The sequence below is a fragment of the Sprattus sprattus genome (genome assembly GCF_963457725.1).
Source record: "Sprattus sprattus genome assembly, chromosome: 6".
Classification (NCBI taxonomy): domain Eukaryota; kingdom Metazoa; phylum Chordata; class Actinopteri; order Clupeiformes; family Clupeidae; genus Sprattus; species Sprattus sprattus.
Window position 1 is genome coordinate 22,975,027 of NC_137925.1, and position 24,658 is coordinate 22,999,684.

Here is a 24,658-nt window from a genome sequence, read left to right on the forward strand (position 1 = left end):
GCAACCATGCAGAATGTATGAGTTCTTATTTTCTGTTACCAGACTTTTCCAATAGAAAACTGAAAACATGTTTGCTCTGTTTGACAAATAGTGAACGGGACTCTGTCACAACAATGCACACGGTGTGAATCAAATTAATCCAGCACCAGTTGCGAGCCTTTTTCTTTTTCAATATTAACGTTTTTCTCGGTAACTTTTGCGTGTGGACATACTGAAATATTTGGAGTACTATACTAACATGTGCAGATAAAACTCATCGGTTAATGAGATGCATGTGATGAAAAGAAGAAAAACATCAACAGGTACGACACACTTCAAGGAGATGGAATTTATACACATTTTCGTGTTTTTACTGTTTTGCTGGACTGGTGCAGACGCTCTGTTCACCCGGACATACTATGTGAAAGAGGAGCAGCCAGCATACACGAAAATAGCCAACATTACCCAAGAATTCATCGACACTAAGTTAGCAGGTGCAAATCAGTCAGTTTCCTTCCGCATTATCTCCAGCTCCGAGCCGAGATGGGTGGAAATCGACAATATGGGGGTTCTAAAAACCAAGCAGAAAATCGACCGGGACGTGGTTTGCCGTCATAACCCAAAATGTGTTGTAACGTTGGAACTCATGTCAAACACCATGGTTATATGTGTGATTAAAATCGAAATGGAGGACCTGAACGACAACGCGCCAAGATTTCCAACAGACCACATTGATATAGAAATCTCCGAGAACGCCGACCCGGGGACAAGATTTCCCCTAGAGGGGGCAAGTGATCCGGATTCGGGGAGCTATGGAGTTCAAACCTATACCATCACCCCGAATGAGCTGTTCGGACTCGAGATTAAGACCAGGGGAGACGGTTCTAAATTTGCAGAGCTCGTTGTTGAAAAGCCTTTAGACAGAGAGGTTCAGTCTAGGTATGATTATACCATCACTGCAGAGGACGGGGGAGATCCTCCAAAGTCTGGCAGGGTAAAACTAAACATAAAAGTAATAGATTCCAATGACAACAACCCAGTTTTTGATCAGCCAGTTTATTCAGTGAAAGTGATGGAAAACTCTCCCATCAACACCGTAGTTATTGATCTGAACGCAACAGATCCAGACGAAGGCACAAACGGCGAGGTTAGGTATTCATTTAATAGCTACGTCAGTGACAAAACACGGGAAGCTTTTAAAATTGACACTAAAACGGGTGTCATCACCGTCAATGGACCTTTGGACTACGAAACTACGACGGTTTATGAAATTGACGTTCAAGCCAAAGATTTAGGCCCGAATTCTATTCCTGCCCACTGTAAAGTGAACGTAGAGGTCCTGGACGCAAACGATAACGTGCCAGTGATCAACCTCTTACCAGTGAGTAGTGAGATAGAGGAGGTGAGTGAGAATGCGGGACCTGAGTACGTTATTGCTTTAGTAAGGGTTTTGGATAAGGATTCTGGTTTGAACGGAAAAGTCAAATGCAAGCTTCTAGGTAGTGTGCCTTTCAGACTCCAAGAGTACGAGACCTTTTCAACTATCCTTGTTGCTGGCAAACTGGACAGGGAAGAAAGAGACAGGTACAACCTGACTATTCAAGCTGAGGATAGTGGTAACCCTTCTCTGAAAACGACTAAATCATTTGCCGTCAAAATTAAGGATGAGAATGACAATCCTCCCCACTTCACCAAACCACATTACCAGACCATGGTTATGGAGAACAACACACCTGGTAAACATTTATTTACAGTGACAGCGAGAGATCCTGACATGGGTTTAAACGGCTCTGTGACTTACTCCATAGTAGAGAAGAATGTGCTGGACATGTCCATCTCTTCGTATGTCCAAGTAGGTCCCAACTCAGGGGAGATTTACGCACAGAGATCGTTTGACCACGAAATGACTAGGTCTTTTGAATTCAACATCATGGCCAAAGACCAGGGGCAGCCATCTCTAAGCAGCACTTCCACAGTCAAAATCGTCGTGATAGATGTCAATGACAATATACCGTTCATTACGTCTCCCCGTCTGGTGAACGGCACTGCAGAAGTGTCTATCCCCAGAAACGCGGGAGTGGGTTACCTGGTCACCCAGGTGAAAGCCGACGACTACGACGAGGGTGAAAACGGGAGACTGACTTATTCCGTCACTGAGGGAGACAGGCCTTATTTTGAAATAGATGAGATGAACGGGGAGATTAGGACTACGACGACTTTTTTTGAGAAAACCAAGACTACCTACGAGATCACGGTGATGACACACGACCACGGAAAGCCGTCTCTGTCCGCGTCCGCATACATCGTCATCTACGTCTCCCCAGACCTGAACGCACAGGAGTCTATTGGACCGGTCAACCTCTCCCTGATCTTCATCATCGCGCTGGGTTCCATTGCTGCCATCCTATTTGTTACCATGATATTTGTGGCAGTCAAGTGCAAAAGGGATAATAAGGAGATCCGAACATACAACTGCAGGTACTTAACCAATTATTTTATCATTTGACATCTTTATTAATCATGTCGTTTGTATGTGTTGTGATTACGATATTGAATCAATCATCAAGCTCACTGGTTGTGTAAAAGTACAATGCCTGGTGCATGAGTATCGCCATATCGCCCGCAATGTGTCTGTAGGTGCTGTGTGTGGCTTGCAGTGCTTCTGTGTTGTGTGCATGCTGCAGGGCCAAGGCCCGTTGAGGAAAAGCAAATGACTGTGAGATGTGACTCCATAACAATTTTTCTAGGAAGGATTTTTGTCAACGAGATTTTTGAACCAAAGTATACGTGCAGCTCAAATTTGTTGAACATGTAGGCTACGCATATTAGACCGAGACATCGCCATAACTTGCTGCACAAACATAGGTGACATCATTACATTTTTGCTCAGCGTAGCAATTGCATAATAATTTGCATCAATTATTTACTTTGTGTGTGTACATACATACATACATACATTATGATACATGCATACATACATACAGTATGTGTGTGTGCGTGTTTGTTTGTGTGTGTGTGTGTGTGTGTGTACAACTAGGTATGTGTGTATGTCTGTTGGTATATCTATAGCTGTTTGATGAAAGATTTATGTTAACATATTAAATATAACCTTAAGCGGTGTTAGTGATGATTTAAAGCATCTCCGATTAGTCAGCATTCCACTGACTAGACTACAATTACCTGTAAGGCAATTCAATAATTACCATTATTACACACTTCCTAGGACCGTCCACAATGTAAATCTCTCTTCTTATACATGTAATTATACTTTAAAGGCTGAAGTTCCCTTCAGGGCTTTCAATTTATGTGATCACATGATGCAGATCTAGAAAATTAGTTAATATTGATCGTATGTATACCTTTTACGAAACAGCCATCTCCTAAAGCTATTTCTCAATTACACTTTGTCAGTCAACAGTCTTCTGGTTATTTGGACTACGTCCGATACTTATTTCTTTTCATTTTCTGCATGTTCTCGAGGCTTCTCAGGCTTTGACATGACATCATGCATGGCCAATATATTAACTTGACAATGGGTGGAGGCCTCAGCTGGCTGTAAAAAAAAAACTAATGATAAAAATGTTGTGCTGATTGACAAGATCCTCTTTACGCTTTCCTCATACTGTATATGATGAACTGTTGTTCATATTCCACACCCATTTGTTGAGGAGCAGATAGACTCTAGCATTTAGGAAGAACCAGCACATTTATTTATTTACAATCTCGGATAATAAAATACTTGCCTTTATCGATCTGTAACATAGGCTCCTAAGATGATTTCCCTCCACTACGTTGCCACTCAGCATTTACATATAAATTGCTTTTTGCAAATTTAACCTGAAGTCATTACCATATTTTACACTGAACATAATTTTTGTTGATATTCCAGTTGTGTGACACCTCAGTGTAGCGGGCCATCTTAGCAGAGATAGTGTGTGTGTGTGTGTGTGCGTGCGCAGTGTACTCCCACACTTGCAGATTCACTGTTTCAGGCCCCATGAGTCAATCAGTTATCAATCGAGGGGACATCTGTGGTCAGAGAGTGATAAAGAGAAGTGTGTTTGAGTCTTACCTAACAGAAATGGGTATTAGCGTAGAGAGAGTAATGGGAAGGTCAGTTTATTTCAGATTGCATGCCGCTGTCCGGAGATTCACTGACAAGTCTTGGATCTCCTATCTCTTTAAATGAAATCCGAATGGCTGTGTACTCAAGATAGGTTCTCCAGCTCGCTCAGATTATTGCACAGGGACTGGTGTAAACAGGATGTGTCAGGTTTTGAAATGGGAGAGACCTCGGGTGAGTCTGCTGGAGAACACACAAATAAGAAATAAATAGCTGTACAGGATGTTCGTTCCAAGTATTGGATTTAGGTATGTTTAGTGTGCCAATTCTCCAAAACTCACAGATCTGGGGTCATGCAGATTAACTGATGGTAATGATGGCGCATGATATGTTCCTTGACACTGCTCTGAAAACAACCTATTTTTTATTGTTGCCGTTAGCAATACTGATGGAGGTAATAAGCTACTGTATATTAGCCCATGGTAGCTTTGCCAAACTGCTTATGTGGATATGCAGGCTTTTGTTGGATCGGTCAGATTTATATAACACACTAGAATATCTGAATTTCTACAATGATTATACAAGGCTTATGCTACGATATCTTAAAAATATATGGATACATGTATAGTCAACTCCTGATAATGCATATACTGTGCTATATGTTGTGTAACAACAACAGTTCTTGCGTATTTGCCAAAATGGTGTCTGTGCCAAGAATTTAAATTGTAATAGACGTATTGCCTTTTGTCAGCAAACACCTTAAAGCTTAGAGCTTGCAGTTGCTTATTTGCAATTTATTGTTCACTCAGTTCTTGTAAAGACTCTCTTGCAAGCATCTTCTGTGCAAGCAGCCAAGCACAAAAGAAGAGTGATGCTCTTTTCTTATTGTTATTAAGGAAGCCTGGCTGCTGTCTGTGCCTTTCTTCCACCAGCTTAAAATCAAGAGAGAGGAAAACTGTTTTGAGATGCCGACAAAAAGATAAGGTTCTGCACCGTTATCATTTCTCTGTGCTAGAAAGGAAGATGAATGTGTAGACAGAGACAGCATCTAAATGAAAAAGGACAGTTCAGAGAATGAGAGAGAGAGAGAGAGAGAAGGAAGGAGACATGTTGAAATGCAGTCTGTCTATAGGAACATGTAGGAGAGTAGTGTTGCATTGTGGATAGAAACAGCAGAGACCTAGGTTGAGAACAGTGTCATTGTATGGGGCTGGTGCGATTCAAAACAGCCTCCAGCAGGGATAAAGAGAAAGCCTTCTCCAGCTGAGACATCCTGTGATAAAGACTCTTCGTGTTCATCATTTGGGCTGATTGTAATAAAATAGTGGCAGCTTGAGTTAAAACACACACAGAGCCTCTCAAAATAAATCATATTTCCCTAGCTCTGCCATCAGTGTGGTTAGGTAATAATGGAGGAGTACACACACACACACGCAAAAACAATAGGTGAAAGTCGTGCAACTTTGTAACGCCTGAGCTCACACAGGTGTCACAGACAGTATCGTGTATCCGTTTGTGTGGCTGTGGGTTGGCATGTTTGCATTGTGAGCACCTGTTTTGTGACATGTTGACTTGGCCCGGCATGGAAATATGAACCAATGAAGCATGGCCGCTCTATTGGTGGCCGGACGTCGCTCGCCTCGAGGCCTCTCCCAAGCAGTACCAATGAGCTCTAGGCCTTGCCCGCCACCCACCAAAGGTTCCAATGTGGCCGTGGGGGCATGCGGTTAGGGGTTGCAAAGGGGTTGGGCTGGGCCATAGGGGAGGTGTGTGTGTGTGTATGTGTGTGCGCACAAGTGTGCATGGGAGTTTTTTTTTTATTTGGCTAATATTCCGAAATTGCCTCGCCTCATTGTGAATGCATACATTGTTGTTTTTGCTTTGTTTATCCGCCACCGCTGGTCGGCGCCTCTGTGACCAGGTTTCCTATGTGGCCGTGGGGGGCGTGCGGTGTGGAAAGAACATCACTGCTTTATTGAGTCTGTTCAGTTTCTTCTACCTGCACAGGGTGGCGGAATACTCCTACGGCAACCAGAAGAAGTCCAGCAAGAAGAAAAAGCTGAGCAAGAACGACATCCGCCTGGTGCCGCGCGACGTGGAGGAAACGGACAAGATGAACGTGGTGAGTTGCTCGTCTCTCACCTCCCCGCTCAACTACTTCGACTACCACCAGCAGACCCTGCCCCTGGGCTGCAGGCGCTCGGAGAGCACCTTCCTCAACGTGGAGAACCAGAACTCGCGCAATACCGCGCCCAACCACGGCTATCACCACACCTTCACTGGCCAGGGCCCGCAGCAGCCTGACCTCATCATCAACGGCATGCCACTGCCAGAGGTGAGACTCCCTCCATCCTAACAGCCTGAGTAGCTCTTGTCTGTGGGTGGGTGGCCTGTGGGTGGAGGGTGGGCGATGGTGCAAGAGGGAGGGGGGACATGTTTTGCCATGTTATTGCTGTTGATAGCCTGACGCAACGATTTGCATCAGTTTATTGACTCTGGTCAAGGAGGTTGTCTTTGTTCCTGTCTGGTGCTGTAATGTACATGCACATCACACTGGCCTGTATTGACATAATCTCTGGCAGGGGGCTTGAAACAACATGGCTGTTGACATCAATATTTGATATAAATGGGTTATGGGTGCTTTGTTCCAAAAAATTGAGTCAAGGGTCTTGTAGTTCCATAACGGACTCCCTTTGAGAGTGATGAAGCAAAAAAAAACAAGCCTTGACCAAGACAGTCTGTTTAGAGCGCCTCTGTTTTGGTCGCTTTTCTGTTTTTCTTTTTTTTTGCTTTGTTTGTCATCTGCAGAGCCATTTGCAGAAAATGAGGTGAAACCTGGGCATCTGCCAAATGCATTGACCCAGCTAATCAGCCTCACCACATGCCTTTTCAGGTCCAAGCATTAAGGGAAAATTATTGCTTTAAAGGCCCAGCAAGTGAATTAAACTCTCTGTTCGTGTCTCTCCCCGATGCAGCCGGGCAAAGACGCTCCAGCCTGTGTTGAGTGGGCTGTAATGCAAGGCAGATAGCAGGGTGCTTAGTCGCATGGGTGCTGGATCGCTGAGCCAGGGAGAAGAGCGTTTCGGAAACGCCATTACAGATGAAGTTACGCCTATAGATTTCTTTTCACTTTATGGACTGACTTAACAGAATCTTTGGCCTGGTTCAGTTGATCCTTTGCTTGGAGGCAATGTGGAGTGCATTAAAAAACAAAGAGGGACCAAAATCACGGCCATTGACAAAACGACTAGAATTTCCATTATTTACTTGAAGAACAAGACTAAGAGCTGCGAGCAGAATTGGAGGGGGTGAGGGGGTGGGTGGGGGTAACCTAAGAAATGTATTGATTCATTGATTGGCTAATCCAATATCTTCCCGGGCTCGTATAGATCACAGGAATCAATGAGATACACTTAAAGAGGTGTTGATAAATTGAGGTTGCCTAGAGGCTGAGCTAGAGCTTCCACGGCAAGGAGTTGGGGTTTTGTGGATTTATAGGGCCTGTGACAAGGGTGAGGCCATTTAATGGTCAGTGGCTTTACTTACATGTGTGAATTGAACAAGCCTCTGTCCCGTGCTCTCCGGTGATTAAAAGACTGCATCTTTCTCTTTTCTTTTCTTCTTTTCCTTTTTTTCTATGGCGGTGAAAGAGAATCGGCAGTGTTGCAGTGCACCAATTCTGTAGCCTAGCACTGTGACTTCACCTCTGCTGCAGGATTAAAGGGGCTATTTGAGCTCAAATGAAAACAAGGAGAGAGGAAGGGGGGGGATTGGGGGGTTGTTGGGGCAAACAAGGCCGCTAATTGATTCGGATCATCCCAAATGCAAAGCTTAGGAGTGTGATTGGCGCCCCAAATGCAAAGCTTAGGAGTGTGATTGGCACGTGTTAAAACCCAATGAGCGCCTTTGTTCCAGGTGTCTGGTCCCTTGTTGTTTTCCCTTTTCCTTTTGCATGATTTTGGATTGCCTTGATAAAAACGGTGATTTGCATGAAGTCCTCATCGTAGGCGGCACTCGGCACAACATCGACACATCTCTTTGACCACAGCCCTTTATGTGTTCTCTGGGCGCACAGATGAGATGCTTCAAGGCAATCAAGTTCATTTTTGTGTGTGTGTGTGTGTGTGTGTGTGTGTGTCTGTGTGTGTGTGTGTGAGTGTGTCTGTGTGGAAGTGTCCTGTTGAGGAAAGAGAAAACATCCCCTGATTTTTTTCCTCTCTCCGTGACATTCATTTATTTACCAAAAAGAAAACCCCCCAACTACATAACCGTTTTATTTTCCAGTATTGTTGTTTAAGAGTATGTTGTCGGAGTAATTACACACCCATTTATACGGCACACAAACAAACATGGTGGCTGTGAAATGACCGTTAATAACCCTGTCACGGTTTGAGCAAGCCCGGGCTTGAAAGCACTTGACTCCACAAGTCAGTGCCTTCCCAGAGGTCTGGTTGGGACACACCGGCTGGTGCGCTGTTGTGATTAACGGCACATCTCTGTCCCCAAATATATCTGGCCTAGCCTTGAGGCCCACTTAGTGCGTGCGCGTCGCCTGTGATTTAATTCCATTCAAACATCGCAACGGGGCGATGCTGCTTTTCGTTTGCTGCATGTTGTTCTTCCCCCCTACTCAAGTTTTAGGCATTTTCTATTGGTTAAGATGTTGGAAGGAGTGTATTCATGTAGGAAAGATAAAGCACCTCTGTGTTGGGGAGGGGTGTGTGTGTGTGTGTGTGTGTGTGTGTGTGTGTGTGTGTGTGTGTGTGTGTGTATGTGTGTGTGTGTGTGTGTTTGTGTGTGTGTGTGTGTGTGTGTGTGTGTGTGTGTGTGTGTGTGTGTGTGTGTGTGTGTGTGTGTGTGTGTGTGTGTGTGTGCGCGGGTCTCTGCTCCTTCATGGAGCATTAGACACTTCACTCTAAGGCCTTGTTAAAAGGGCTTAATCCTTTTTTTCCTCCTCTTGTCAAATCAGGGCCCCCACCCCTTGTGTTTGATCTGCCAATAACTCCCACAAACACGGCGAGAAGTGGGGTCAGGAGCGGCAGCAATTAGAGCCCCTTTCGCCAGGGCTGAGAGGCGTGGAGATGTACAGTAGTGTAGAGGGTGGGGAGAGGTTTGTGTTGGATGAGAACAGAGGACCAAGATAGCAGTCGTATAAATCTCTGAGGCTCGTGGCTAGTGCATTGTTTACAGACTCCTCTCTCAGGAGACATCTTCAAACAGGCCGTCCCCAGAGGAACCGCTCTGGTTCTCCACCCCCCCCCCCCCCCCCAATCTCCCTCCATCCCTCCCTCCCCTCTTTTGCCATTCTATTTGTGTGGTCAACCTGTCCATGATTTCAGAGTAGGAAAAAAAGAAGGTCAGAACTGAAACAAGAAACACACGTGTTTTTTTGCCATCTCTTGTCAAATCAGGTCAGAAGAATGGCAGTAAATAGATCAGTAAGTGGAAGAGACAATTATATCATAATTATATAGTAGGAAAGAGCCGTGGGCTATGTTTGTGAATTTGTAATGTGCTGCGGTTCAGGGCACATTCGATACCAACTGCAGAAATATATTTCCTTATGTTATCGATCGGCCTAAAATTAACCTTATGGGAGAGGGTAGTGCTGATCCATCTTAGCGGGTTTCATTATGGTGTTAAATGGATCGGATTAAACACAAAGAGGGAGAGCGAGAATGGAGTTCTCATATTACTTTGTACTCCATGGTCTCGTATTGTGGGAAAGCCTTTTGTAGGATTAAGGAGAGTTTCATGCCAAATTATTTGAAGCACTCCTGCAGTTCTGATGACTCAACTGCCTAAAAGCAGGCCCCAGGAATCACACTACTATCATTGACAACTGTGTATGCTTTGATATGGAAGAACTTAATTTTTCTACCTAGGTTTTTTAAAAATGTATTTATTTTTGCAATGCAATCTCCCCAAGGTCTTCAGAATATACTGTATGTATTTTTTTGGTAAATTTGAGCGTAATTTATTTTTGTGTTGGAATCTCATTTGCAAGACATCAGTAGAGTGTATTATTGAAATAAGGCAGTGCGTTGTAGATTGCATATACACCCGACATAATTTCACACTGGGAGTGTTCGCCTCAGGCTCTCTCCCAACATTCAGCTCATGGCACATTACACATAACACTGATTTCAGAACATCTTGTGCTTCTAAACATCTCAACTGCCTCTGCTTCCTCTGCATCATACGGCTGCTGTATATTCAACTCGCACAGGCCAGGCTAAAGTCATAACATTCTGGTCCTACATACTGCCCATGTTGTTATACAACCTGACCAAGGTACTATTCCTGTTTCTTGAGTGTCATTGGAATAACATTTGGTGATTATTGTCTTTTTTTTTTTTGTCACATTTTTTACTCGTAGTCATAGGGTTCCTCCCGTCATCAGTGTGTCCCTGTCTTGTTAGATCATGTCTGTTGCGCTTCAAGCCTTGGCTTTTTGCTTGACACCTAGGTCATGGATCTTTTTCAAGAGCTGATACTTTCAACTTGAATTAGCTGGCAGGATGTTTTTTGTATTTCCACAAATTTCATCAGACTAATCCAATTAATCATCGTAAATCCCGTACAAGATAACGTAAAGGTCACAGCATGCCGTCTCACTGAAAGGCTTTGAGCTAAGACTTTGCTGAGCTCACCAGCTCTGATGAAGGCAGTGCGATTTCACCAGTCTCAATAAAGAGGTGCTTCCTATCTCATGAAGGGAGAGTGAAGCTAATCAAAGGGAAGCATTCGCAGATTCACAGAGACACACACACACATTCTTTCGCACACACTCGCAACCCACACCCACAATTTCTGAGGGGAGCAACCGAACCTTGAAGTTGAAATGTTTTCATTAGTTCACCCCCTTTTTTTTTCATTCGCTCCAAGTTCGACAGATCATCACATACCCTTCAACGAAAACTGAGTCAAGAATATTATCTTCTGCTCCGTCTGAATTGGGCTGATTGGTCTCACCGGCAGATAAGTATTAGAGTTATCTGAAAAGGTTATGGTTGCCTGCTGCCATTGTGGGAGCTCAGTGCTTTCAAGTGCTGTTTTCCAAAGAGAACACAGAGCTGCACCCACAGTAAGCCAAGATGCAGTGGCCTTACTTCACAGTCTTTAGTGTCCCTTCGACTGCCACTGCAGTGCTCTTTGTTTGTGGCGTGATAGTGGATTTTCTTCAACCCTCCCAAGGTTTTTCTCTGCAGCTAGGTGGCACACACATAATGCTCTCTTCAAGGCTTGGTGTTCTGTTATTACACAACAGCTCAGAATGCCAAGACATTATCCTTTTCATGATGAATGGAAACCATCGTACTATCCTTTGTATGAGGTTTTTTTTTTTCTATCTCTTTTTCTCTCTCTTACTTTTTTCATAAGGTGGGAGTGGATATGTCATGATGACTAAACACGTTCAGCCAGTGCTCCATAGGTCCCTGAGGCTCCACCAAGCCTCGGTAAAGCTGTGTGCGTGCGGGCAGGCAGGCCGCGGATGGGGGGTGTCACCGCGGTGCTGAGTGACAGGGCTTGACAAAAGCATGTCAGCGCAACCCGCTTCTAATGAGATGTGATTGGGGGGCCACTGTGTGCACGAGAGGGGAAAAGTGAGGGACAAGACAAAGAAGGGAGAGGAGATGGTCTTCATTTATCTTTCTATTTATAGATACTCTATCTATCTATCAATCTATCTATCTAGATGGAGTGCAAGATAGATAGATGGGTTGAAAGTAAGGAAAAGAAGAGAGATGCTGTGATGTTTGCAAGGAGTCTTAATTTTCCTGATTTATTTGTTCACAAATGTTTTCTTTAAGGCTGTGACAACTCAGGGCTAAGAAAGGAGGGGTAACGCCTTTTAATGTTTGCTCACCCTGATGAACACAGTTGAGATCCTCATGAAACTCTGCAATGCCTCTGAAAGAGAATAGGGCTGGCAGTCGGAGCGGAAACATCAATCCCCAAGAAATCTTTTAGCTAATTCGACACGACAAAGTACAGAGGTCTAGAAGCGCCGAAAAATTGTCAAATTCCATTGTTTGTTTGCATACCGCCGAGAAGGCCTGTCACAGAGGATGTAAGCGGAGGAGTATCCTTCACTGCAGTGTGTGCGTATCCTTCCTGAGTGGGTGTCGGAAACCTGATCTGTGACTCTAAACCGGGATGATCATAATATTTATGGAAATATCAATTCTTTGGACACTCATCAATGAGACAAGACTGGAGACACTCGGTGCAGCTTGTAGGGGTTGGAGAGGACTGAAGATGAGTACTTCGGTTGTGTGGGTCATCAGTTATCAAATAATCACTGCATGATATGTCCAGTAGTGGGAACAAGATTCTTTGTGTTAGAAATGCAATTCCCTAGTTACTGTGTGCTTTGTGTACATCTTTTGGGCAGAGAATATGAGAATACCAAGTACCATCTCCCAAAGCAGTAAAGGAGCCTGTCGAATGCAGCTTGATTTGTTTAAGATGTATTTTAAGCAAATAATAGCACATGACGTGAGCTTGCAGGAGTATGTGTTGTTACATAGTCTCAAAGGACTTGTTTAGCATTGGGAATGTGCCTTCTTCTGTCGTACTGATAACTCACATGTCTACCAAAAGGTGTGTTAAAGCCATGCAGTGTTCTGTGTGGAGAAAATCTATATTACAGTGATCCATCTTTGCCAAAGGAGCCGTAGAAAGAATATTGCGAACAGAAATTCTGCCCTCTGTTAACAAATGGAAGCAAACATGTTGGCTATTATGCAGTATGCAGCTTGTTCATCACGGTAATTTAATATTTGGAAGGGTCAGAACTCCCTTCTTGATGTTGGTTCATGCCATAGATCTCCTAAATATGGGTATATGCTCCTCTGAAAGGCTTAAATCCGTCTTAATCTCATCTTCATTTCTGATATGATTATAAGCATCGTATGTTAGGATCTTAGAAATCTCCTGCTGGCACTACCATTTAATGAAAATCCCCTTTGCTGGCGTCAGTCAGTCTTTTTTTTTTTAAATGATAACAAGGCATTGAAAAGGGATGAACTGCACCAAGGAGAGATTAAGAGAGAGAGAGGGAGAGAAAGGAGAAGAGAAGGAGAGAGAAAGAGAGAGAGAAGGAGAGAAAGGAGGAGAGAAGGAGAGAGAAAGAGAGAGAGAGGGAGAGAAAGAAGGATAGAGAGAGAGAAAAAGAGAAGGAGCGAGAGAAAAAAAAAACCACACTCTAACACAGCAACATCAAATGTATGATATTTTCAGGGAGGAAATGCGAAAGTGGTGAAAATGTAATAAAAGATATGTACCGCACATGCGACGCAGAGAATAACAATGTTTTTTCCCCCTCTTTCTGTCGCTCTGTTCACCTCAGTCCTCATTAACACAGATTTAGCTGCCAGCTTTCCGAATGCCTGCGGCTAAATTAATAGGACACAAAAGGTCGCCCTACATTCTTTAACACGGTCCAGATTCATTGTCATCTCGACAGGAGAGCAGGGAGATGCATTCTCTCTCCGACACATTCTTAAGCTGTCTTTAAAATTACCTGTTGAAGTCACAGGGATGATTTAAAAAACAAAGTTAACACCGGGAAGAAAATGACAGAAGCAGCATTTAAAATAAAGAAGTATCGGAACATTTGAAGTTGGCCTTAAATTATCTGAAACTAGATGAAGATGAGGCATAGGAGGCCTTTTCTATCCCATAGTCCTTTGCAGAATAGCACCTTAATCAGTACCTCAGCTTTGGTTATTGGGGGGGGGGGGGGGGGGGGGGGTGTTTGTACAGAACGCATCACGTGGGACTTGAGACTGTTACACCCCTACAATATGTTTGTGAATGTTAGCAGATAGGACTAGCAGGGGACTTGCAGCCAAGGAGTGCTCTGTAGGGAAATTACACGCTCTTCCATTATCAGATGCTTCAGGAACAACAAAAAACCTTGCTGTTCTGTTCATTAAAATGGCACAGAAAGGAAAACAGGATAGGAAATAGAAAGTCAATTAAATGGCTTTAAATCACTGATTATTCTGGAACATTATCTCGGTGATACCCCGGCTTATATTTCACCAGAGGAAATGTATTGTGGTGAAATGAAGAAAATTTGCTCTGTCATTTTCCAGTTTATTCTCCTCTCCTTTTTGAGCTAGAGTGTTTATGACCACCACAAAGACAAAGTAACACAGACACAGCAATGGAAGAGGGAGATGCGGACAACTATGGCTCACTGTATGACAAGTACAATAATGACTTTTTCTATGCCAACAACTTAACACAGTTGCCAGACCTGACCTTTAAGAGGGTCTTAGTTGGATTTTGTTTGTTAGCGTTTTATTCCAGATAGATTAAATGTCAACCCTTGCATGTTTTGATTAGTTACACAAAAAAAGCTACACAGATTCATTTAAAGATCCCTTTCACTTCTCAGTTTTTTTACTGGGGACAATCGCAGTCACGATTACATCCATCCAAGGTAGTTTTTTTTCAAGCACAACTCTGAATAAATGTCCTCACATTGCATCTATTTGTGAGTGCATGGGGGCACTTTGATGAGGCTTGGCTGCTTGGCTGACCCTTCTACTCTGCGGGTGTATGGAAACTAATAATGGATGAAGCTAATTACACTTCAGCACTTCCTCATTACGCTTAGATCAGGCTTTGATGTCCAAGAGCAGTAGGGGGGAGAGAGACAGTAGCAACCAAACACACACAGACAGACGTAACACACACACGCACACGCACACGCACACACACACACACACACACACACACACACATACACACACACACACGCACTCACGCACGCATACACACACCAAACACACACGCACACACACTTACAGACAGAAACTACTGACTGGGGCTGAAAAAGTCTTGCTGATATGCACTTAAGTTTCTTTTCTTTCAGTTTTCTGTTTTGTTGTTGTGCCTCCTCCTCTTCCTCCCTCTTGCTCTCCTCCTCCTCAGTAAAGCCCTCTTACCTAAGACCATTTATATAGGCAGGGTGTGCCGGACAGGAGCCAGAGCGCCCCCCCGTGGTGGGCATGGTGAGTAGGGGAAGCAGCGGACATCTGTGATTGGGCATTGTCCCTGCGCCGAGCGGGAGGCAGAGCATGTAATGAGCTGTGGCGTCGTCGCCTACACGGCCTAATGGGCTATGACCGCCCATAGACCCATCAGCCACTGCTCAGTCAGCCTCCACTCATCATGACCACTCAATCTCTCTCTCTCTCTCTCTCTCTTTCTCTCCTATTTGTCTCACATTGCCTCTCTCCGCCTGTCTCTCTATATATATATTTCTCTCTCTCTCTCAACCTCTTTGTATCTCTCTGTCCTCCTCTCTTTTTTCACACACTCTCTCTCTTCTTCACACTCTTTGGCTTTCTCTTGTTTGCCATCAGTCTTTCCCCCACATCCCCACTTTTTTGGAGAACTCATCATCTTGTTTGTCCCAGGCTTGGCTACATCACTGTGTCTGTCTTTCAGGCTATACCACCATCTCCCTCCCTCTCTCTCTCTCTGTCTCTCTGTCTCTCCCTCTCTCTCTCTCTGTCTCTCTGTCTCTCCCTCTCTCTTCCTCTCTCTCTCTCTCTCTCTCTCTCTCTCTCTCTCTCTCTCTCTCTCCCTTTCTCTCTCTCTCTCTCTTCATTGCTCCTCATCTTTCTTTTGTGTATCTTGTTTTGTTCTGTTTAGTTTTTTCTCTCCCGCCATATGGATACCTGAGCTCCCAAAATTACTGGAGAGTGTGTCATCATTTATGCATTTCAAAAAGCTATTAGGCAGTGCTCTGGTATATGAAAGCAGTGGCTGCTAGGTCTGTGAAAAAAAGGGCGAAGCACAAAAGCAAACAAATGCATTTATGAACGCTGAAAAATGCTGAGGTTAGTCACAGGCGGGCCCAGGATTTTGACTTATTTTAGTTCTTCCTCTCAGGTGCTCCTTTGCATTGGGATTATTTTGGGGAGTGCTTAGAGATAGTCTGGGCAGGTCCTGCTGTCTCTGTTTTGTGCTTTCGTTTGGCAGTCGGTGCGAGAGGCTTTCTGTTGAACAAGCAGAAGAAAGGGTTGGTGCGGGTTACAGATGCTGTCATGGACAAGGTGGACTTTGGCAGGAAGGCTCGTCTCTGTGCAGTAGGGTACAGCAGCGAGAGCAACAAAGAGCCGTCTGAGGAGTCCAGTTTGAGTGTGTGTGTGTGGGTATGTGTATGTGTGTAAGGGTGTGGTTGTGTGTGCGCGTGAGTATGTTTGTGTGTTTCTTCTTCTTTCTTCATTTTCTTTTTTTTTGTTGACGTCCAAAGGCCTGTCAGAGTATGTGGAGGGCAATACAGGCGCAGCCCTTGGCTTTCCACTCACGTCCCGCGCTTGACATCCCGCCGCACGACTGCCCGAGTTAATGAATGAAAGCGGTGTGCTCTGCTTTGCCGTTACGTTACTGCAGCTACAGCGGGGGTCTCGCTTGCACCCCCATCCCCCCCCCCGTTCCTCCCCTTCTGGAGGCAGCTGTTCTCAGAGAGAGAGAGAAAGAGAAGAGGGAGGGAGAGAGAGAAAGAGAAGACGGAGGGAGAGAGAGAAAGAGAAGAGGGAGGGAGAGAGAGAAAGATGAGGTGCCTGAGACGACTGTAGATATTGCGGCTCTCTTCTCCTGTTCTCCCAGCTCAGATGATGAGTACTTAATGTGCCCTGGGGGAGTGTGGGCTCAGGTCACCCACCGAGGTTGTGCCTGGATACCCTGGATCACACATAGGCCAGCTGAAGCGTCATTAGCCTAAAGCAAGCTGACAGGGATAATAACAGCAAAAAAACACACACACACACACCCTCCCCACTCACTAAGGAGCCCGCGCCCCACTACATTGCAATTGGATTGGTTGAGGTGCCAGAAGGGGGTGGGACCTGGTTTCCCTTGGCTAGTTGTTTATTACATCCATGCCGTGTTTTGTAGAACAAAATAAAGAGACAGTTTGCCTGGGGGGGGTTAAGGATTTCTCCTGGGGTGTTGAGTAATTGTTATTGCACTCCGCTTTTATGTGTCTTGAAATAGGGAGGTGGGCTGGAGAGTCTTATATTTGCGCCAGGTTGTCAGGCGTGCTTTCTTTATGGGTATTTCATATTTTACCACTGCCACAGTTGCTGTAACTAACTGCCCCAAAAAACACTGCCTGCAGTTTTGTTTTTCCCAGAGCTGGAAGGGACAGTCTTGTGAACACATTGGTTTAGTGTTTATGGTACTTACCTCTTTTACCAATGAAACCAAAGATGGCATTTGTGTGCGTGGTTACGAGCTAATTACCAGTTTAATTCTTTTGTGTTTCCATGGTAAAAGTAAACACAATCCCTACGAGGTGGGCAAGTGGACTGTGATGGGCTAGGGTTAGTTTAATTACTTTAATACCTCACGGTCATGTGGGGATTAATACAGATTATGTGAGGCCACAGACTTGGGCCATGAGACTTCAGAGATTGCAGGGGGGTGGCACTACCACTCACCTACCGCTCAGAAAACTGCCATCATGTGCCAGGTAGGCCGAATGGTAGAGAGTTGGGTAGGCGACCGCGCCCGGGGAGCTGAGGAGGGTTAGGAGTCCAGAGAGAGAGAGAGAGAGAGAGAGTCGAGACCTTTTCGCTCAGGTGCTTCCTAGGCCCCTCTGGGACAACACAATAAGAGGAGGAGAGTGAGAGTGAAAGAGGAGAAGAGAGAGGGGGGGGGGGGGGAGAGAGAGAGAGAGTTTCTAATTATATCACCCCCAGCTCACCCCACCCCACCCCAGTGGCCTTGTTGTGGTGGCCCACGCCAGGCGACAGCTTGCATGAGCAACCGCAGAAAGCTGACTTTTGGTTTAATTTGGAGGACTAGCAATAATCCAGACTAAATCCCTTAAATCTGCAGCTTCCCCTCTGTCGGATTACGGGGCCGTCTTTAAAAGGATAAGGGCTGCTTATCTCTGCTTCCCTCAACATTCTTGGCAAAAAAAAAAAAAAAACTGGTGAGGGACATGTTACAGTGTATGGCCTAGCATGGCTTCTGGGTTCGGTGTCTTATGGCCATGATTACACAACTCGCTAACAAAAAAGATCAATAATCAATGGTGATGCTCAGCTAAAATCTGGCCGTTGGAGCATGTGTTATTGCTGTGTAATGTTTTGTAGTGGCCATTGCCAGTGAGGAAGCAGAGAGGATGTGGTGTAGGAAATAAAACAGATCCGTATACATGCAGTGTCCACATGCTATCTGTACATATAGCCTGTTTTTCTCCTATTAGCACTCATTCAATTTCAAATGATGGGCCTGCCTGTCTTGAAAAGAAATGAAGAACAGATACGGGTGGAAAGGATGCTTTCATGTCGAAAGCAGAAGAGATAAAAGCAATAAAAGGAGTTTCGAAATTAGCCCCATCACTAGATTTATCTCACTTTTTTATTATTCATGGTTGCTGTTTATTTAGTTTGTATGTTTTTTTTTCTTCCCGTCTTTTGGGAAATAGATTGATTGGAGTGAATATGATCATTTGTAGTTTTGGAATGGTATCACTCCCCCCGTCTTTAAATAGGCTCAATTTGAAAGAACCGCCATGCTTCAGAGCTACTATTTACTCTTTTTTATGTAAATGATTGAAACAAACATTTGGGGAGTTGCTAACTCTGCCACATGGTAAGGCTCAGTGAACAAAGAGTTGTTTTTGCTTTTTCTCGTGAAGGATGCATTTGGAGGAGGTGGGGTGGGGGGGAGCCATTGGAGATAGGAGGAGCTCCTCACCAATTTGAGCCTGTTTGTTGCAGTCATCGCTAATGAAGTGTTGCTTTTTTTTTTGTCGTTCATTTTTTTTGTTGGTTGTTGGGATCTGAGTAACTGTCAAAGATGTCAGGGGAATAGGCAGCAATCATGCACTTGCCACTGAGAGAGCGCTGTTTGAAATGCTATGAAAGTGCGAAGCTGTCACGTATCAAAAGGGTGGAGCGGGAGGAGGTAGGGGAGTGTTAGCAGTCCTCGGAGAATGCATGAAGAGGGAGTTCAACTATTGGGAGGTGTGGGGGGGGGGGGGGGGGGGGATCAGGGACCTCAGTCCTTCGTTGAGGGAGTGCTGCATAAATAGAGTAGCTCGGATACTTGTTTACAAGCCGGCACCTTTTTTAGACTCTGCTCATTAACCCCTGCTCCTCTGTGGCCCAGCTTTTCCTCTGAGTAACTAGTCGCTCACAACACCGACGTGCACTAACACAACCACACAAACACACAAATAGACACCGCACTGTACAGCATGTAGGATCAGTCTTTATGTAAGAAAATCCAGCAGGTAAATGAATATTATCAGTTGCCGTACACAGAGAATCTTGTATTGGAGTAACCACTTATCGTTATCCTCTTAATTAGGCTCTAAATAAACACACTGCAGCGCGATTCGAAAGCATCTAGAGTCCTTTCAAATGTCACCAAAAATACGAGGAACAAAAAAAGGGAAAGAATCCTTCTATTTTTTTTAGACTTTTTGCTGCCGTGGCTCTCCCGCAGACGAAAGCCTGTCTGATACCCCCATATCAAGAGATCATATTTAATTGGTTTTGCCCTGATTGTCCTTGTCATTTTGCAACCGTGTCCTGTTTAAAATGACAAAATGGAGGGGAAGAGGATGTGCTTTCTTATTCTTTCTCTCACTCATTTCTGTCTCACTGTCTCTCTCTCTCTGTCTGGCTCTCTCCTTCCTCTCTTCTCTCTCGACCCACACTCTCTTTCTCCTCTCTGCACTCATCTTCTCCCTTTGCAGACAGCATGATCTCCAAATAGTTTGGACTGACCTTTGCTACAGTACCACTAATTGTTGCCATCACAGAGACCCTGTAAACCACACTGGTAATTAACTTGGATTTATTTGAAGGGACAGTTGTGCTAGCCTTCACAATTCAGTTCAAACACAGCAGTGTGTGTGTTCTAGCAGAGAGCATGGCTCATTATAATAACATCACAACTTAATCCCATTATATAATAATAATAATAACGATAACAACAACAAAAATACTACCACTAATAATATTACTACTACTTCTAATAATAATGATAGTAATGCATGTCATAATCTTCACTGTATTCATTCAGCTACTCTTACTGTTAGCAAAAGCTAGCTCTAACAGCTAGCAAAAGCAGTACCATTTTCAAAGGTATTGTAAATTGCTTGTTAATCAAGAGTTCAGCACCTCAGGTGTCAGATCTCTGATGTTTCAGAGGAAAACATGGTTAGTGCGAGAGGAGTGATACATTCTCGTTTGAAAAGCGACGGCTGCGGCACAAATGAACAGGGACAGTTGGAGTGCTCCTTTGGCTGTCGTGCCTCTCACATAATGAGACTAAGAGGGCCCCAATTATTCCACTTGCGATCAAAACAGCAGGGGAGATTACCGCCTCTCCTTTTTTTCTTATCTTTTGACATTTCTCAGCTTTAATATCTTTTAATAACAGGGCTTTTTTTTTTTCGAGGGAGACAACCAAAAGGCTTGATAGGCCTGAAATGTACTGGCATTGAAACAGAGGGATACGAGGATGTATTGAAGCTCTCCGGTCTCTCGTTTAATGTTTGTGTGTTTACGCGGGCTCAGATCAGGCCGTATTAAAACAAGACTCCCCAGCGCACGATGCATCAGCTTTCCCGCCGCGCTGCCATCACCTGACCAAAACGCAGACAGGAAACAGCAGGGCTTCGCTTGCCTCTGGCAATCAACTGTTTATTGCTACATTTTGCCACATTTCTCTCGCATATCTCCACTCCGACAGTCTAAAGTGAGGCGGGGGTTCTTCTTCTGCTTCTGTCAGATATCCCAGTTTCATTCCCATCGCATTGCTTTCTCTATTCTCTCTCTCTCACACACACACCCTCTCTCTCTCTCTTTCCTTTTAACACATCTGAGCTTAGCAATTTAAGTCTTCTTTGGCTCAGTACATTTGGAGGTTCAAGTTATTCCATTATGCGGGGGGGGGGGGGAGAGATTTTCATTCCCTCCTTTCTGTTACCCCCTACCTTACAACTTTCCACATCTCGCAGATTACATGTTAAGAACGCAGTCGGACACCCTGGGAACAAATAAAACGGATTCCACCCGGTTGGGTATATCAAAACCACATCAGCCTGCGAGGAATTACAACCGAGTGTCTAATCACACGGAACAGTGAGTGAGGAGAGGCGAATAACATCAGCCACTGCTGCAATGAGACAAAGCGCCAACTCCCTCGATCTACATCTAAACAGATAAACATCCAGCCCCTAAGATATGTTTGTGGCAGATAACTGCCTGGCAATGCAATGATACACCCAGCTAGACCACTTTGTTTTTTAGCCTTTATTTATTTATTTTGTTTTTTTTTCTTTTTATAAGAGACAATTACTGCTTGTTGTCCTAAGGAGGCAGAACAAAAGGATTCTGGGTATCCATTTCACGGAAGACGTGGTGGTGAGAGCTGTGAGCAAGGTGGCGTGTTGATCCGAAGTTAAAAAAAAAACACAATAAAGGCTGTAAAGGAGATCTTATCGCTCCCGTCTGCACTGAGCTGTGAACGTTCTGTGCGTCCTCGAACCCGACCACCACCCCACAGCCCCTCCCTGTCTGAGGACTGTGTTATGACTGAGGATGAGGTGGGGTGGGGGGGGGGGTGGTGGGGATAGCGGAGGTCATCGTTCGCCGTCTGTTGTTGTTTTCCGTGACCCCTGGCTTTGCTCTGTGATGGAAAAAAATTAAAGGGAGGGAGGGAGGAGGGGGAAAAAAAAACACAGTTTGCCCCCTAAAGACAGCGTAATACAAATTAAATTAAATGAAGTCAGTGTGGCTAATCCCTGTGTGTTTCAGCTGCTGGAACCCCCCTGCTGAACCCACGGGTCAAGCCCAATGCATCTGGCTCTGCCTCGGCTGGCCACACACTCAAGCTGCTCCACTCTGCCCCTGCTCACCCCCACTTACCCACTGAGGTGTGTGTGTGTGTGTGTGTGTGTGTGTGTGTGTGTGTGTGTGTGTGTGTGTGTGTGTGTGTTTGCTGCAGTCTAATTTATGTGCATGCCTTTGCATGTGTTCATGTCATCCTGGTTGGTTCAGCTCTTAGGAATAAGTTCACAGACAACAGAGGCTACAGTGCCTGACGGGATTAACTGATGTAAAATTTGATGAAGTGGAAATAGGATAACAGATGAATGGGGGGAGAAAAAACAAAACAAAACAGTGACAAGGATGTTTCATCTACACTGGCGTCGGACTTAGTGAACCAGTTTGAAATGTCAAGATGCAGCTGTCACATCTGCCGCCGTCAGTGCTGTTGCTGCTGTTGCTGTCGCTGCCGTCGCCATCGAAGTTGGCGCGGCTTTGCTGAAGCCAGGCCATCGTGGCCCCGATTTGCCCGAGCCGCAGCCTTTGGATCCACAGATGTGCCAGGCGATGGGCTTGGAGGTAATGCGCCTCAGTCAATCCCACCTTGTGACAGCTGCCTACAAAAAGACCATCCAAAATATTAGCGGCAGATGTGCCTGACATGCTTTAAACAGGCGGCAGTGGCGGCGGCGGTGGAGGTTAGGGGTGGGTGTGGGGGCCCCTGTACCGGCCACACTGACATTACAGGATAGCCAGGCTGTGCTGATTGGGTCAGCCTTGTGGTGTTTAGCACTCGCAGGCTTTAATGCGTCCTCCCCATCTGTCCATCCAGGCGTGGCCTGGCACCGGTGCGGCTGTGGTATTATATCCGCCTGTTCGACTGGAACGCCCACTTCATTTGTAAAACAAAGTGGGCGCCTGTTATGGCCCCAGCAGCTGGAGCAGGAAGTGGCTGGAGCCGGATGTGGGGGGTGTCAGAGGGTGGGTTTTCCTGGAGAGGTTGCCCAGGTTGGGCGCCGGGCGTGGGCCAACCCTGGGCCAGATGAGGCAAGGGGGTTGCGGGGGAGTTAACACCTGCGCATATATCTCAGGTCGCATGCCAAAGGCGAGCCTGCCAACCCCCACGGTGGGAGTAAACATCATTTGTTTGAGCAAATCACCAGAGTGGGGGGATTAATGAAAGATGATGAGGTATCACCTGTGTTCCTCTGCAGCCACTCTTTTCCTGTTTACCCTTTTCTTTTTTTGTCTTCCTTTTCTCTTTCGTTCCATCAGAGGGGGTGTGCATCTGACCGTGTTTATGTCGATGTGTTTGTGTGTGTGTGTATGTGTGTGTGTGTGTGTGTGTGTGTGTGTGTCTCATCTGTTACCGCATGTCAGATTAAAGGATGTCAATAACGCGAGCGGCTCAATCCATCTCGGCGAGTGAGTGCATCCGCTCGCACTCTGCCGGAGCCACGCAGTCTGCAACGAGAGGCTGCAAATCTCCACCCTGCGTTAATAAATAAATATAGAAATAAATAAAGAACTTTTCTAAAGGAGCAGCCTACAAAGATGCCTTGTCATCGAGATGGGAGGCGCCAGGTCTAAGTCAAGAAAGCTAGAGAGAGAGAGAGAGAGTTAAAGAGAGAGGGAGAAAAAGAGAGAGCAAAGAAGGAAATGAAATGGCAGCAGAAATAGGATGGGCTATGTGGAGAGGGAGTGGGGTGTTTTATGGAGGGTGGGGGTGGAGGGGTGGAGGTCCATTAGAAGTCTCAGCAGTGCTGACGGATACTTGGGCCATCAGACCCCGAGGTGCCATATCATTATTTTGGATCAAAGTCTCAGACGAGTGCTTGATATACTCTCATAACAATGGCAGTCTCAGAATGGATGGCCCTTTCTACTCCCCACAGGACCCCCATACTGTCTGCTAGTACATCGATGTAATGGGGCTCTCTTACTCCATCAGGTTTAGGCCGGCAAACATTGGCGGGGTAGTGGGGCAGACAGGATGGCGAGTGGCTCACAAGGTGCTCTGGTCTACTTTAGAAAGGGCATGTCGTAGGGGGTGTTATGTTTAGCTTTGTCTCGCTCAGTTTTAATCATCGGTTGCAGTAGTGAGTTAGCACTTTGGTCGGTAAGTATGTTGGATTATTGCTCCTAAAAATACATCCAAAATGCTACAAGTTGTGCCGTTTTAAAGCTTTGGATTAAGAGTGGAGAGAGAGAGAGAGAGAGAGAGAGAGAAGCATGTTTTGTACGCTAAATTACACTGGCCCCCATCTCTAAATTGGTTAACTGACAGGTTACATTTGAGAGGAGCCCTCAGAAATCCCTGCCACTAATTCACTTGGAAAGGGGTGGAGTGGAGTGGGGGAGGGGGGGGGGGGACCTCCATGCCAGTCTAGGGGGAGAACCAGGAGCCCCACTACATCACACGCACATACACACACACACACATACACACACACACACACACCCACACACACACACACACACACACACACACACACACACACACACACACACAGTCTGGGGGGGAGAACCAGAAGCCCCACTAAATCTGGGTGGATTTAATGCTCCTGTAGTCCCTTTGATTGGGCCGTTCAGGGCTCTGCTCATGGAATCAGTTCTTACCTGTCTCGTGTGACACCTGGCACAGGCTTAGAGGTGCACTAATGTGAAAGTCCCCTTTTTTCCCGTTTCCACTCTTTTCTTCACTCCCTTACTCCTCCCTCCCTCCCCCCCCCCCCCCCCCCACACACACACATTCTGACATCCAAATTAAAGAAAAATCCCAAGGGACAGCCTC

At 45.4% G+C, this 24,658-nt stretch overlaps 1 protein-coding gene across 1 annotated transcript in view; it reads left to right on the plus strand.

Moving 5' to 3' along the window:
• Window positions 1-268: 268 nt before the first annotated feature.
• Window positions 269-24,658, plus strand: part of pcdh19 (protocadherin 19) — a gene marked incomplete at both ends in the record, with an annotated part of 53,058 nt that continues 28,668 nt past the window's right edge. Inside the window, 2 exons of the mRNA XM_080840182.1 lie at window positions 269-2,457; window positions 6,032-6,377. Of these exons, the coding sequence (XP_080696308.1) occupies window positions 269-2,457; window positions 6,032-6,377 (2,535 nt within the window). The remainder of the gene's footprint in view (window positions 2,458-6,031; window positions 6,378-24,658) is intronic.